The sequence below is a fragment of the Raphanus sativus genome, chromosome 9 (genome assembly GCF_000801105.2).
Source record: "Raphanus sativus cultivar WK10039 chromosome 9, ASM80110v3, whole genome shotgun sequence".
NCBI classification, from domain to species: domain Eukaryota; kingdom Viridiplantae; phylum Streptophyta; class Magnoliopsida; order Brassicales; family Brassicaceae; genus Raphanus; species Raphanus sativus.
This window is the reverse complement of record NC_079519.1, coordinates 33,885,225-33,900,493: the sequence shown is the minus strand read 5'-3', so window position 1 is coordinate 33,900,493 and position 15,269 is coordinate 33,885,225. Positions and strand designations below refer to the sequence as shown.

General features: G+C 39.4%; 3 protein-coding genes and 1 pseudogene across 3 annotated transcripts; all 4 read right to left on the bottom strand.

Annotated features, from left to right (window-relative positions):
* Positions 1 to 865: 865 nt before the first annotated feature.
* On the bottom strand, positions 866 to 2,758 carry LOC108824300 (protein phosphatase 2C 56-like; annotated as a pseudogene).
* A 754-nt stretch (positions 2,759 to 3,512) lies between these two features.
* LOC130494602 (terpenoid synthase 28-like) lies at positions 3,513 to 4,855 on the bottom strand. Its single transcript, XM_056993827.1, has 3 exons — positions 4,637 to 4,855; positions 4,297 to 4,545; positions 3,513 to 4,212 (listed from the first exon to the last, which is right to left on the bottom strand). The coding sequence occupies exons 1-3, from the start codon at positions 4,760 to 4,762 to the stop codon at positions 3,928 to 3,930; spliced, it is 660 nt and encodes a 219-aa protein (XP_056849807.1). The 5' UTR covers positions 4,763 to 4,855; the 3' UTR covers positions 3,513 to 3,927.
* A 7,313-nt stretch (positions 4,856 to 12,168) lies between these two features.
* On the bottom strand, positions 12,169 to 13,095 carry LOC130499595 (uncharacterized; the record flags this gene model as incomplete). Its single annotated transcript, XM_056993828.1, has 1 exon — positions 12,169 to 13,095. A coding segment is annotated over exon 1 (501 nt), but the record flags the coding sequence as incomplete, so codon positions are not given.
* Positions 13,096 to 13,173: 78 nt separating this feature from the next.
* On the bottom strand, positions 13,174 to 13,872 carry LOC130499596 (uncharacterized; the record flags this gene model as incomplete). The annotated part of the gene is made up of 1 exon (XM_056993829.1): positions 13,174 to 13,872. A coding segment is annotated over one exon (699 nt), but the record flags the coding sequence as incomplete, so codon positions are not given.
* Positions 13,873 to 15,269: the final 1,397 nt, after the last annotated feature.

The following is a 15,269-nucleotide window of genomic DNA, read 5'->3' as shown; positions in this document are numbered from 1 at the left end:
TGATCGATCTTTAGCGATATTTACGCTTTTATGTTCAAAAGCTGAAGTGAAGTTTATGGGGTTGGTTAGTGTTTATTTAAATAGTTGTTAATTAGTAACTAAATCAAATAGTGTAAGAAAAAATATATAAAATTCAAATATAAAAATTTAACTATACATAGGAACAGTAAACTAATTTATTTTTCTTATTTTTCTCAAACTTAATTTCAAATATATTGATTTGTAAAAGACCATATTTTCTAAAATTATAACTCTAGAAAATTATTTACTATAAAATTATTATTTTATATAGTTTTTGCTGGATTTTGTTAAAATTGATTTGTGGTGGGCCAAAAATGTTTGAAATAGGTCGACAAAAAAATAGAATTTGGAACGTGTTGTTATATTATATTTGTCTTCCGAACGATAAAACGTGTTAGTAATACTTTTTAATCGTTGGTTTCTTGATGTGCACATATTTTCGTATGAAGGGGGTTGTAGGAGAGCCAATTAAAGCCATTAGGAGTTAAGTCAACTTCGTGTTGTTGAATTTGGATGGAACGGTTTGTAAAAGACAACACAACCCCATTGAACTTACTTTTGCTATTCTGAGGTGGGTTTTCTTTTCATAACAAAATCTTGCTCCTTACGTGATATTTGCCTTAATGTTTTGAGGCACTGTGTCAATTGTAATTATTGCGACTACAAACTTGTATACAGATGTCACTCAAGTGGTTTAACAAAACATAATTGCACTTCTTTGAAGAAGACGATGTGAGCTTGTTGCGAGATTCTAGGTTGCTTCTATGATCATGACTGCTCCAGTTATGGGCATGGTGTTACTACCTTAATGTAATCATTTATATCATATATATATATATACGTGTGTATAAATTATATCAGCATATATTAAACCACAAGATATTTTTTCAAGATTCAAATACTCCTCAAATTTAATGAGTTGAAGAAGCAACTTGAGCTTTGTTGCTGCTTTCACACTGAAACTAACAGGAAAAATGGGTTATTATACATCAGACCGGATGAGAATATGATTTAAACTAAGTTTAGATAACATCTGACTAAATACAAACACGTCTTCAGTGATTGCAGACGATGTAAAGGTGTTGTGGTTTGGAATAAAATTGTATGGTGGTACCCGAATTTAATGAGGCATTGCTTGCCAGCAAGCTCTTGTATGCATCTTGGTAGCTCGTATTATCCACCGCCATTAGCCTGTCATAGATTCAAGCTTAGTTTTTCATGAGAGAAACCATCACCCTTTAATAAAGGTTAATTGAATGGAGTGTTCGTGTGAAGCTTACCTTATCAAAAGCAACTGATGTGGCATCTTTCTTGGCCAGTTTTGTCATCTATGGGTCGGAGACTACAAACGTGGTGCAGTCGTGGCTATGGTCAACATATCAACACGATATTTGAGAAACAATGCGTTAAGTGGGAATGGTAATGACTATTTTGGTACCTGATGACACTGGTGATGTTTGGTGATACACATCTGTTGCACCGGAGTGAAGTACCCGATTTGTCTAATTTCATGCTTCATTCGGTGCAAGAGACGTAAGACCAAACATTTTGCTGGAAAACACCAACGATCCGAGATTTACACATGAAATCAGCTTCCTAGGTCTTGACCGAAACGATTGAGGAGACATTAGTTGGGACCTTTTTTAAGTCAAATAGATTGCAGACAATGACGGCGAGGTTGACCTGACAGTCTCCTGGGCCACCGACTCGATCTCAGAGTCAACTCGGAGGAAAGAATTGAACAGAGCCCTCTTACACTTCTCCTGCCATGTGTCGCCGTTGCAGAGCACCGGTTTCTCCTTCTCTATTTCCTCCGCTAAAGCCAGATGCATCCTCTCTCTGCAATAGTTAGCTACCTACACTACAAAACACACAAGATCTCAATCAAAGTCTCACACTTTCGCAATATAAAGAAGAGATGGGTTGATATGTTACCTGAGAACCGCCGTTGCTGTCGTAGACACCGAAGAAATGGGCGGTGGACTTAGGATCGAAACGACCATCAATCAACGATTTAGTCGGAGATTGAAGGAATCTAAGGATCGTGGAGACAACATCTTCCATCTCCGCTCTTCTTCCACAGATTGAAGTCACGCCGTACAAAGGCACACTCTTGAACTCGAACAGAGTCCTGCTCTCTGTTCTGCTGATCATCTTCTTCTCCGTCGATTTCTTATCCGAGCAGTGATCTCTACCCTTGCGGCGATATCTGATGGTGATGGTTGCTTCTCTATGTTGAAGTTGGGAGAATTGATCCGAGAGGACAAAACTTTCCTAGATTCAAAAACAGAGCATGAAGTCTCCGGTCTAGAATCGCCGTTCTCGGGATCTTGAGTGGAGTATTGCCGTTACAGTAACTTTTACCCAACATGATCCCTGCGAGTTCCATCTGGGTGTCGGGTAAAGGCATGAAAGGCATAGCAACCGCCAGTGATACTTCCTCCATTGATGTAAGCTCAAGCTTTGTTTTCTCTCTATCCTTTTTTATTGGTTTTTAAAGAGAACAATTTTATGAGAAGTTATATGGAGAACACCTTAAACGGTCGGAGAAGACAAGTTTGGAGAAGAGAAGTTTGTTGGAGGCTAATGAGAGTTTATAGGAGGAGGAAACGTGTCGTCGTCTGAGAACGTGTGGCAGTAATAAAGATCGAACAACACAGATGAGACGCCGGAAGAGGAATGGCCACAGACGAAGGTTCTCCACGGATGCTCTAATCTACACGAAGCCCACAAAAATCAATTAGTCCGCTCATTTAGCCCATTCGTTTTGGTTAAAAAAAATAGAGGTGAGGCCCATAGATAATGACACGTGTCTCCTAGGGTAGTGAGGACACTGTCCCATTATATTATAGATTAGTGGATACTCATGATTCATGTCACATTTAGGCCTTTTACAAAAAAAAATACATGTCATATTTTCTTAATCAAGGACATGATGGTTTGTCGACCAATCATGAATCGTTCAGTGTCCTTACTATGACGACTTTTCTAATTGTCATAAGTGATTGAGAGGAGAGCTGTCCAAGTGGGCTTTAAAGTTTCCATTTTGAAAAATATTATATAGTAAAATATTACGGAATTTTTTATCCTTATTAAATCGGGAATAATTCAGAGTTATGGAAAAATCCAAATTAATCTCAAGCGAAAGTATAATCCACATATAAATTATTTTTGAATATTTAAATTGACCATAAACAATAAATCCATATCTACATAGCTAGATGTGAAACTGATCTAGAAAGAAATCGATCAATAGCCTAGACCAATAAAAAAATTCTGTTCTGGTTGAAACTAATAGACCACCACAATCTCATTGAGAATTGTTTATAGTAAAATTCAAAATTCGTTTTTCTACGACTTAAATATATAAAAAAAATTAAAAACAATTTTTGATACTTCACTTTTTAGTGTAGATTTTAACATTGTTAATTAAAATAAAAAATTTCAGGTACTTGTCCCACATAGTAGGAATTAGTTGTAGATGGACTATATTTTAAAATTTTACATAAGATTTTTTATTTTTTTATATTTCTTTTTATTTGACTAAAAACTCTCAAATTTACGTGATAAGACTAGAGTGGACACATGAGGCTCTCTCTTTACATGAAATTAACGATTAAACAACTTAATACTATACTAGACAATCTTACGTGACTATATAGGGAGATATTCCCTCTTTGCCACTAAAGCACCTGATCCACCATCACATGTGAGCAGGTCCCTTTTCTTGATGCCACATCATTACTCCTAAAATATACTACTTGCCCTCCAAGTTCCTCACTTTTTGGACCCCGAACTTGTTCTTCTCTTGGGCATTGGCCTTCGAGCCTCTGAGTTTGTACTGATAAAGAACATGAGGGTGACACCCTTCATATGTAACATAGTATGTTGAATACACCAACGTCCTCAAATATCAACGTAGATAGACGTTATATGGTTTTTGAGATGTGTTTCGTGATGGGTAAATCCATCGTCTTTATCGTAGCCAACATTTAGTGCACGTAAAGTGTCGATGACTACCTTTAAAACCTCGCGGGGCACATTGATTGGCTTCAAAATATCCTCATTCATCATCTTATCAAGTTCTGCAATCAACTGACGAAGCTTTATGAATGCTTCTTCTTCAGTAACTCCATATTGCTTCTTATAACAGTTGACCGAGCCCGTCAGATATCCTCTGCTCATGTCATCCTAATCATGTTACGTAAATGTTAGATCTATTTATCACACACTAAAATCAAATGAATCATCGAAAAATTCAAATCTTTAACTTACCTTATAGCCAAACATATCATTAGGTACTCGTGCTTTTGTGGACGTTGCTCTAAGGAGTTTGTCTCTAGATTTCAACCACTCAAAAGCTTCTTCCTTGCAGATATTCTCCATGGCCATCAAAATACATGCCACAGTAAGATCTACAGCAACCTCGAGTCCACCAACATATAGGTACTCCTCAAAGCTAGGCAAGTGATCCGCACATGCCCATTTGGCGAGTTGAAGGTTGCTTCTTATATATTCCTTGAACTGGAATGGCTCAAAAGTTTGAAGATGTACAGTTATTACTATAATTACGTCGTTTACAACAAAAAAAAACATATCATTTACGATTGCTTACGTATTCAATTGTAGCTTCCACACTGTAACGCCCTCCTAATTCTGACCCAACTTCTCTTTCGAATTCTTGAAATGTACCAAATATAAATTTAACCAATGATTTCAAATAATCTGGTACTCCATCCATGGCATGATCGTCGACATCCCACCTACGTTATCGATATGTATAGTAATCATCATTTTTCTCTGTGATTTTTGATGTAAAATATCAATACACTGTATAATACTTGTTGTAAGAAATTTGTGAAATTATCATTTTTAATTTACTTTTTTATGTAATAAGAAATTAAGGTCTTTATTAATAAATTACATATTTACTAGTAATGAATACTAAAACTGCAAACAAAATCTAAGGTTATTATGAAAATAAACAATTTCTTATAAGAACTCAAATTAGTCTCGATATATTAAATTAGCAAAATAGTTATATTTTTTGCCAAAAAAAAGAACATTTCCTCGAGTTTCAGAGATTGAACCTATTTTTAAATTAGACTAGTAGTGCAAGGTTTTCAGGATAAGATTCTTAGTAATATAAAAATTATCTCTTAATTTTTAACTAAGAAAAACTAAGAACTATATCTTAAATAACATATTTAAGAGACAATTTTTTTTTAACTTTTTTAGTCAAAGTTAAAAGACAGTCTTTATATTACTCTAAGAACCCACTTTAAAAATCCTACAATAAACATGGGGGCTTATTGCAAAAGTGACTCAAAACTTGAATTCAAACAGAAAACTAACCTTTTCTTTTGACTCATTTTTTTTTTGAGTTTTTAACCCCACATCTGCATTTTATCTACGAAAATGCCATTAACCCTTTTTTTTTTTTTTTTCGAAAATGGCTTCTTTACTGTCTCAACCTCATTTTCTTCAAGTATTTACAATATTGCCACTGCCATGAATAGTGGGAACAACCTTGTACGAACTGTTTGGAGCTTTTAATGCCCTTTAATGCACGTAAATCTCTTTACACTCTCTCTGTTTCAATTGTTATGAACTAAAAACAACATTTCTTTCACTTTCTCTCCATATTCATCCAAAAAACTGAAGCTTTTGATTCAAAATTGTTTGGAGCCATATTTCTTTCGTTTTGACTTACGGTTGCTTTCGTTTGAGGTTCTGGGTGGTTGGAGAAGACCCTGTGTGCAAACAAAGTCATCTCACCTAGTTGAAGGTACGAATTTGAATTTTTTTCAAAATCTGTTCGCGTAGAAGACTTACAAGTAAGTCATCTGTATGTAGAAGACTTACTGATGAGTCTTCTGGTCAAACGGACGACTTAAACTAAGTCGTCCAGCTTTGTTTGGTGAAAAAAAACAGTCCAGACGACTTATATATAAGTCGTCTACGAGAAACAGGCTAGTTTTGCATTTGACCGAATCGTGTCAGATCTTTGACTATTTCTGGACGACTTATAATTCAGTCGTCTCTCGGAAAGTTAAAATTTCAATATTTTATTAAACTAGACGACTTACGTGTAAGTCGTCTTAGGTTAGTTTTGTAGTTGAAAAATAAAACTTCATAATTTAATTTTTACCAGACGACATAATATAAAGTCGTCCCGTCAGAAGACTTAATTTAAAGTCGTCCGGGGAAAGCAAAGTCGTCCAGAATTTTTCCCAATTAAGTCGTCCAAACCTTGCTTATCCCGGACGACCTTAAATTAAGTCGTCTAGCTGGACGACTTTTAGTTAAGTCGTCTGGAGAAAGTTAAATTTCAAGTTTTATTTTTCAATTACAAAACTAACCTGGGACGACTTACGTGTAAGTCGTCTAGTTTGAATAAAATATTGAAATTTTTACTTTCCAGAGACGACTGATTTATAAGTCGTCCAGAAATAGTCAAAGATCTGACACGATTCGGTCAAATGCAAAACTAGCCCGTTTTTCGTAGACGACTTATATATAAGTCGTCTGAATTTTTTTTTTAACAAACAAAGCCGGACGACTTAGAATTAAGTCGTCCCTTTTAATTTTCAATTGCAAAAGTGACCTCTTTAGACGACTTACCTTTAAGTCTTCTGGACGACTTAAATCTAAGTCGTCTGCGATAATGTTTGTTGAACTTCTTCATTTTCTCTATGTTTACTAATGTGTTTTATTTTGAATATTTGCAGATGATTTTTAAGTTACATGCAGTGTATGGAGAATGGTTGTTGAGAGATTTCCGTTGGGATTTTGTGGTTGATGATCTCAAAGGAGCAAGATTGTTTTTATTGAATGAAGATTCAACACATGCTGAACTTGTTGCAATGGCTCAAGAAGATTATAACCTGGACATGAGATCAGTGACTGTGGAGATTAGCTACTCATTACCAGCAGAAATGATGATGACTCCAAGCAGTCCTCCCATTCATGTTACAAGTGATAGACAAGTTCGAAACTTGCTCGAGATACTCAAAACGCATAGAGTATGTCTTTGTGTATCAAGCCGCAGCAAGGTGGAAACGGTTTCAGAGAAAAGAGAAGAAGCTGGTGATAATGATGAAGCTGGTGAATGGGAAGAAGATGTTGGTGATAATGATGAAGCTGGTGAATGGGAAGAAGATGTTGGTGATAATGATGAGGCTGATGAATGTTTTGAAGATGTTGGTGATAATGAGTCTGTTGAAGATGAAAATCAAGATGGGGAGGAGGAAAATGGGGAGGAGGAAAATGGGGAGGAGGATGCTGATAACACTATTGTTGGTGAAACGGATCAGAATGGTGGGGATTACAGTCTTTATGGAAAGGTTCTAGATGAGGACGAGGAAGATGATGATAATATTTGTTTTGAAGAAATTGAAAAGACATATGCTAAGACAAATGCTATTGAAGGAGGAAAATCGGATTGTACCAGCATCTATGTCAACCAGAGTTTTGTTAGCAAGGATGCACTGCTTTCAGAGCTGCGGTTGACAGCAGTGAGGGGTAGGTTTTCTTTCAGAATATACAAATCAACAAAAACTCTCCTTGTGGCAATATGTCGGGTTAGCGGTTGTGGATGGAAGATCAGAGCGAGTGTGAAACATGGGTCAAACACGTTTTGGGTAACAAAGTATGTGGAAAAACATTTATGCTCAATTGGAGACCGAATCGCTCAGCGGAGACACTGTACTCCAAAGTATGTTGGTAGTCTTTTCATTGATCGTGTTGGGATCATTGATGGGATAACTCCACAGCATATCACTGATGCAATGAAGAACATGTTTGGCATGACGCTTGATTACACCACTTCATACAGAGCACTGTTATATGCACAGAAATTGGTGAGAGGATCAGCAGAAGAAGGGTATTCGCGTCTGCCTTCATATCTCGAGCAAATCTCCATTGCAAATCCTGATTCTATCACGGCTATAGAACTTGATTCTGAGAAAAGATTTAAGTATCTATTTCTCTCTTTTGGAGCTTCTATCAAAGGTTTTAAGTATCAGAGAAGGGTCATTGTGGTGGATGGAACTCACCTAAGTGGAAAGTATGGAGGTGTTATGTTAGTTGCAGCCGCACAAGATGGCAATTTTCAGATATTCCCATTGGCTTTTGGGATCGTGGATGCTGAAGATGAACCTTCTTGGGAATGGTTTTTCACAAAATTGGCTAGTTGTATATCTCATGACAAGCCTCTGGTGATAGTCTCTGACCGGCACGCGGCCATTAAAAGTGCGTGTGAGAAGGTGTTTCCTTGGGCAACCCGAGGAATATGTTATTATCACCTTCAAGATAACATTGTCAAAAAGTTTAAAGGGAAACATCTCATGTACTTGGTGAAAGGGGCTGCTTATGCGCACACGGTTCACGATTTTAACCGGTACATGGCTGAGATACGGAGTGCAAACCCGGAACTTGCAACGTATTTGGAGAAGGCCGACGCCAAGCTATGGTCAAGGGTTTATTGTAAGGGGAACAGGTTCAACATAAAAACAAGCAACATCGCTGAATCTATTAATTCCGCACTGAAGCGAGCAAGAGGATTTCCGATTCCGTTCCTGCTGGAGTTCATAAGGCAGAAGTTAGGAAAATGGTATTGGAAAAGGAGACAAGATGCTTTGAGTCTCCCAACTGTACATAGCCGGGGTGTTGAATACTTGCTTGCTGTTCGATCAGAGATAGCGGATACGATGACGGTCGAACCAATTGATGGATGGCGTTTCTTTGTCAAAGGTGGCAAAATGGACTGTGCGGTTGATTTGGAACATGTAAAGTGTGGTTGTGGTGTCTATGGAGTGGAGAAAATACCTTGCTCTCATGCTATAGCAGCTGGAACACATGCTGGTGTGCATATCGACACACTTGTATGTCCACTTTACTCAAAGAATCATCTGTATGCAGGATACTCAGAGAATATATATCCTATCGTGTCACAACATATTGAGGAACGAGAATGCTTTCCTCCAAACGTAAAGCGTGGTCCGGGGAGACAGAAGAAATCAAGATGGCAATCTTGGTTGGAGCTATCTAGGATGAGGGGACACAAACCCAGGAAGAAACACAGGGCACGGAGATGCTCAAACTGCAAGGAAACTGGCCATACGAAACCACAATGTACACAACCAGTTGACTAGTTGTCCAGACGACCTAAATATAAGTCGTCCAGTCTTGATTACCCGTCCAGACGACTAATTTCTAAGTCGTCCAGTGTTTCGTCTACCTTCTACGAAGTCGTCCAGTGTATTAGACTACCTTCTACTATCCCTTCAAGTGTATTTTTTTAGACGACCTTTTACGAAGTCGTCCAGTGTATTTAAGTCGTCCAGTGTATTTAAGTCGTCCAGTGTTTAGACTACCTTCTACTATCCCTTCAAGTGTATTTTTTTTTAGACGACCTTTTACGAAGTCGTCCAGTGTATTTTATTTTTAGACTACCTTATTTTTTTTAGACGACCTTATTTGTAAGTCGTCCAGTGTATTTTATTTTTAGACTACCTTATTTTTTTAGACGACCTTATTTGTAAGTCGTCCAGCTGGAAAACCTTCCAGACGACTTATTTGTAAGTCGTCCAGCTGGAAAACCTTCCAGACGACTTATTTGTAAGTCGTCCAGCTGGAAAACCTTCCAGACGACTTATTTGTAAGTCGTCCAGCTGGAAAACCTTCCAGACGACTTATTTGTAAGTCGTCCAGCTGGAAAACCTTCCAGACGACTTATTTGTAAGTTAGAAAATCTATACAAGTTAGAAAATCAAATAAATCATACATGCCCACAAACATACAAATAGATTTGTGTAAACAAATAGTTCAAATATACAAATAGATTTGTGTATACAAATAGTTCAAATATACAAATTGATTTGTGTATCTATACAAGTTAAAAAATCTATACAAGTTAAAAAATCTATACAAGTTAAAAAATCTATACAAATTGATTTGTGTATCTAATCATACATGCCTACAAACATACCACCATCCTCATTATCTTTCAGATGCTGATCAACAAGCTCCGTCCATATAGCCAAAGCCATAGTATCCCTCATAGTCTTCGCATTGGACCTAGCAAAGTCTTTAGGGCTAAAGGGGACCCCAAGAGCATGACATTCAATGTACTTTGCAGCGTACACGCCACAATCACCATTGTTGGCCGTGGGTACATCTTTGAGGAGTCTCTCATAAGTGTATCGCTCCAACCCATGCATCTGGTCTCCGCACTCCACAATCAGATAAGGGACCATCTCGAGAAAAGGCTCCATTATCTCATCCCATCTTTCTGGTATGGTAGTTGAAGGTATGCTGTCCCAGACGACTATGTGCCTCTTAGGGATCGATATCCAAATAGCCACCCAATGTTTGTTGTCCAAGTTCAGTGGCGCATAGATATCATCAATGTCCTCCCCCCACTTCTTGTTTGATTGGCAAAATGAAGGCATTGATCCGTCATACAAACTCGCCGCCCCACTAGGTAGCATTTTTCCTAAACCATTGTGATCAGACGACGATGTTTTGAAGACCAGATACTGTTCTCTCCAAGACTGGGTAAAGTTGTGATCCAGGAAGCACATTCGCTCGCTCCGGAAACATTGTGGGTTCTCCTTATACCTCTGCCTCAGCACATTCATCCAAGCATCTATATGCTGCATATAAAATAATACAAGTTAGAACCTTCCAGACGACTTACAAATAAGTCGTCTGGAAGGTTTTCCAGCTGGACGACTTACAAATAAGTCGTCTGGAAGGTTTTCCAGCTCGAAAACCTTCCAGACGACTTATTTGTAAGTCGTCCAGCTGGAAAACCTTCCAGACGACTTATATATTTACAAATCTATACAAAGACAAGTTACCAGACGACTTATTTGTAAGTCTTCTGGAAGGTTTTCCAGCTGGACGACTTACAAATAAGTCGTCCAGCTGGAAAACCTTCCAGACGACTTATATATTTACAAATCTATACAAAGACAAGTTACCAGACGACTTAAAGATAAGCAGAAGACTTACTACGTCTTCCAGCCATGCTTTGGATGTCCGGAGTTTTTGATACCACCAAGTTGGTGATGTACGTGGTTTGTCCTCTTCCTTAGTGAAATAATCACTGCAAACAAAAAAGCAATCAGTTTTGGTAGACTAAATCAAGCTATTATGGGTAAAGCAATCACTTACGGATCAGTTTTCAACCAATCAGCGAGCTCCTTCATCTTAGGTCTGTTTAGTGTGGGAAATGGATTATACTTTCCCACTCTAAGGAGTTTCCTTCTCTCTGCCGTATAAGGAGATATCTGCGTGGGAGCAGGTTTCTTCGTTCGTTCACTCCTTGCACGCACAGAAGCAGTGGGAGCTGTTTGGTCCAATACAACCAGGCTCGGTTCTGAAGCTGAAGCTGGATCGGTGGAAGCGAAGCTCGGTTGTTGATCGTTGGAAGCGAAGCTCGGTTGGTCAGTGGAAGTGAGAGGAACAATCTCTTTGGAGGTGACACCATCTGCTTTATCCTCCGGCAAGATCTTATATACCGAGATCGCCTCATCTGCTGTATCCTCCGGCAACAATCTCTGCAATAAAAGAGAACAAGTTAACCCTGGACGACTTAAATAAAAGTTGGGAGAGGATTTGGTTCCAGCTGGAGTTCAGACGACTTATTTGTAAGTCTTCTGGAAGGTTTTCCAGCTGGACGACTTACAAATAAGTCGTCTGGAAGGTTTTCCAGCTGGAAAACCTTCCAGACGACTTATTTGTAAGTCGTCCAGCTGGAAAACCTTCCAGACGACTTATATATTTACAAATCTATACAAAGACCAGACGACTTAAAGATTTGATATTAACCTCTTTGGGCAGAGGAGAAGGCTGTTTCTTTTGTGGAGAAGGCTTTTTCGTTTGAGGAGCAGGCTGTTTCGTCTGAGGAGCAGGCTGTTTAGTTTGAGGAGCAGGCTGTTTCGTTTGAGGAGCAGGCTGTTTAGTTTGAGGAGCAGGCTGTTTAGTTTGAGGAGCAGGCTGTTTCGCCTTTTGAGGAGTAGGCTTTGCCTTTTGAGGAGCAGGCTGTCTGGTGGGAGGAGTAGGATGATTGGTTTGAAGTGGAGGCTGATCCTTTTGAGGAGTAGTCTGTTTGTTACTAGCCCCGGTTTCTGGGGCTTGTGGGGTAGGGTGTTTTTTACTAACCCCGGTTTCTGGGGCTTGAGGGGTAGCCTGATTGGTGACACCAACCTTCTTCTCCACAGCTTCCAATCTATCGGAGATCTTCCTAATCTCCCTGATGCACTTCTTAAACCCCTCTTTCATCATGTCACCTAAGTCCTTGAACATGTTTTCTAACTCCTCTCTGGTCACCCAACTAGCCTCTTCTCTAGCCTCTTCTGTAGCCTCTTCTGTAGCCTCTGTAGGAGCCTCTTCTCTAGCCTCTTTAGGAGCCTCTTTAGGAGCCTCTTTACGAGCTTTCTTCCGAGGTCTCTGATTGTCTTCCTCCACCTCCTCCACAACCATCTCTTTGGCTCTTTTCGATGGAGTCACAAACTTGGGTTTTGTACCAGTGACTTCCCAGCAATCCATGGTCCACTTCCACGGTCTCCGATCATACATCACTTTAATGATGTTCTCCGCGGGCACGTCATCAACCTCAGAGTCCCATTTTGGCCACATTTCACTAATGTCCTTCTCAACAAAGTTGATCACGCGGGTCTGCAGTAAATAGAAGAAGAATCGAGTTAGATATTTGAAACAAAATACTAAATAGACGACTTAATTATAAGTCGTCAACTAAGTCGTCCAGCTGGACGACCTTCCAGACGACTTATTATAAGTCGTCTACTAAGTCGTCCAGCTGGACGACCTTCCAGACGACTTATAATAAGTCGTCTACTAAGTCGTCCAGCTGGAAGACCTTCCAGACGACTTATAATAAGTCGTCTACTAAGTCGTCCAGCTGGAAGACCTTCCAGACGACTTATAATAAGTCGTCTACTAAGTCGTCCAGCTGGAAGACCTTCCAGACGACTTATAATAAGTCGTCTACTAAGTCGTCCAGCTGGAAGACCTTCCAGACGACTTATAATAAGTCGTCTACTAAGTCGTCCAGCTGGAAGACCTTCCGGACGACTTAATTAAGTGAAGATGGAAAGGTACCTGACTCAAGATAGCAGCTTTCATGAATCTGCGGCCTCTGCTGCCGTCGTAAGCCAGAATCGGTGGAGACGGACTGTTTGCTCTGGGTAGACCAATACTAGCACCCAATCCCGGAATAGCTTCGTACGCCCAGACCTGAAGAACTTGTATAAAGCCATCCACGGTGTAACAGCCAGTAATATCTTTGTTCCACAAAGAGTCCATCAGCACCTTAAACGCGACTCTCCCCCATGGATAATTCTCAAACCTTTCTAAATCCATCACTAGCCTTGCGAGAGTAGCTCGTGTAGCGCTTGAGAACTTTTTCCCTTCAATGAATCCAGTGAAGATGGAAAGGTACGCGAGTCGCTTGCGATCTTCCCTGGACCAATCCCCGCATCTCTTCAGTGCTGCTATTATCTGATCAGTACTTGGCCCAGCTTCCCGATGAACTCCCATCATCTCCCAGAAAGAAACCATCTGTGGGGTAACTTCACATTCTGGTGTCTCAAGGTCCTCGATGTAGTCGCAGTTTAGACCAGTGATGTTTTCAAACTCTAACAGTGAAAACCTCGCAGGTTCTGGACCAACGAGACACCACATCTCGTACTTCTTCTTAATGTCCAGCTTTAAACCGAGCAAGTGGTGAACCAGCCTTGAAGCCCAACCAAATCCCTGCTCCTTGAACTTGATGAAAACTCCCAATCTCGACTCCTTGAGCTCTTCAAATTCAGCATCAGTGAGAGCTTCCCTAAGAGCAGTATGCAACTTCGTGTTATCCGTATGTACGAAATGCTATTGTGGGGTTCTGGCTCTTCCCTAATGTGTAAACCTACGGGAGTTCTGGAATATCATCCTTTTTGTCTGCAAAATAATCAAAGACAACAATAGAAGTCAGAACACAAGCTAAATCAATCACGCCTTAATTGTTACTCCAGACGACTTAGTAGACGACTTAAATATAAGTCGTCTAGAAAGTCGTCCAACTGGACGACTTAGTTGACGACTTATATTTAAGTCGTCTGGAAAGTCTTCCAAAATGGACGTACTAAGTCGTCCAGGTTGAAGACTTTCAGACGACTTACTTACAAGTCTTCCAGTAGAAAAATTTCAAGCGACCTGATTAGTCGCAGAAGGAGTTCGAGTACTCGTCATTGTGGTTATAGATCTGAAAAAATAAACGTGAAACGGTGAGAATGAGTAAATTGAAAGAGACAACGTTTTATGTTCATCTTTTCACGAGTTTGATGACTTACCGGCGTTAGGGTTACAGAGAAAACGGCGCTACGGTTTACAGAGAAGAAGCGGCGGCGCTAGGGTTAGAAGAAGCGGCGGCGCTAGGGTTTAGAAGAAACGGCGGTGCTAGCTAGTGTTTAGAGTAAGCGCGGTGAGAACGTTGGTGAGCACGGTGGCGAGGGGCGACGGTTGTTTCGGAATAGTGGAAGCGGGGGCGCTAGGGTTAGAGGAATCGGCGGCGCTAGGGTTAGAAGAAGCTGCGGCGACAACGGTGAGAATGAAGTGAGATAGATAGCCGACGTTGAGAACGATGGTTGTTCGGAAATAGTGGGAATTCGAATCGCCTTGTGATATCGCCGGTGAGAGAGAACTGTTAGGGTTCTGTTCGCGGAAAATGAAAAAAAAAAAAAAAAATCACCTTATATATTGGTAAATAATCCGGTTAGCTTAAAAGTACATTGGTAACTTTAAGGTTTGGTCCGGTTTAGACGACTTATTCTGGCTGATAATGTACATCAGACGACCTAATATTTAGTCGTCTGGGGAACAGAAGACTAATATTAAGTCGTCCATACCCTAAAATGAACCCCTAAACTAAAATGACTAAATTACTTACTAACCACGTTATAAAATCAAATTATAACTTCAATAGTGTTTACTATACACAAAACGAAACACGCCTAGGTAATTTAAAAATTTTTCAAAAAACGGTTTTAATGCTTTCCAAAATCTAACCCTAAGAAACACATACAATACTACAACATATGTTGATGAAACATAACTAAAGAATATCATGACTCACTACTTTCACTCATCTGGGCTGAAAACACTTGAAATTTGTATTATATTAATTTATATCTCTTAAGAACATATGTAATTACATAATTCCAATTTTCACTTAT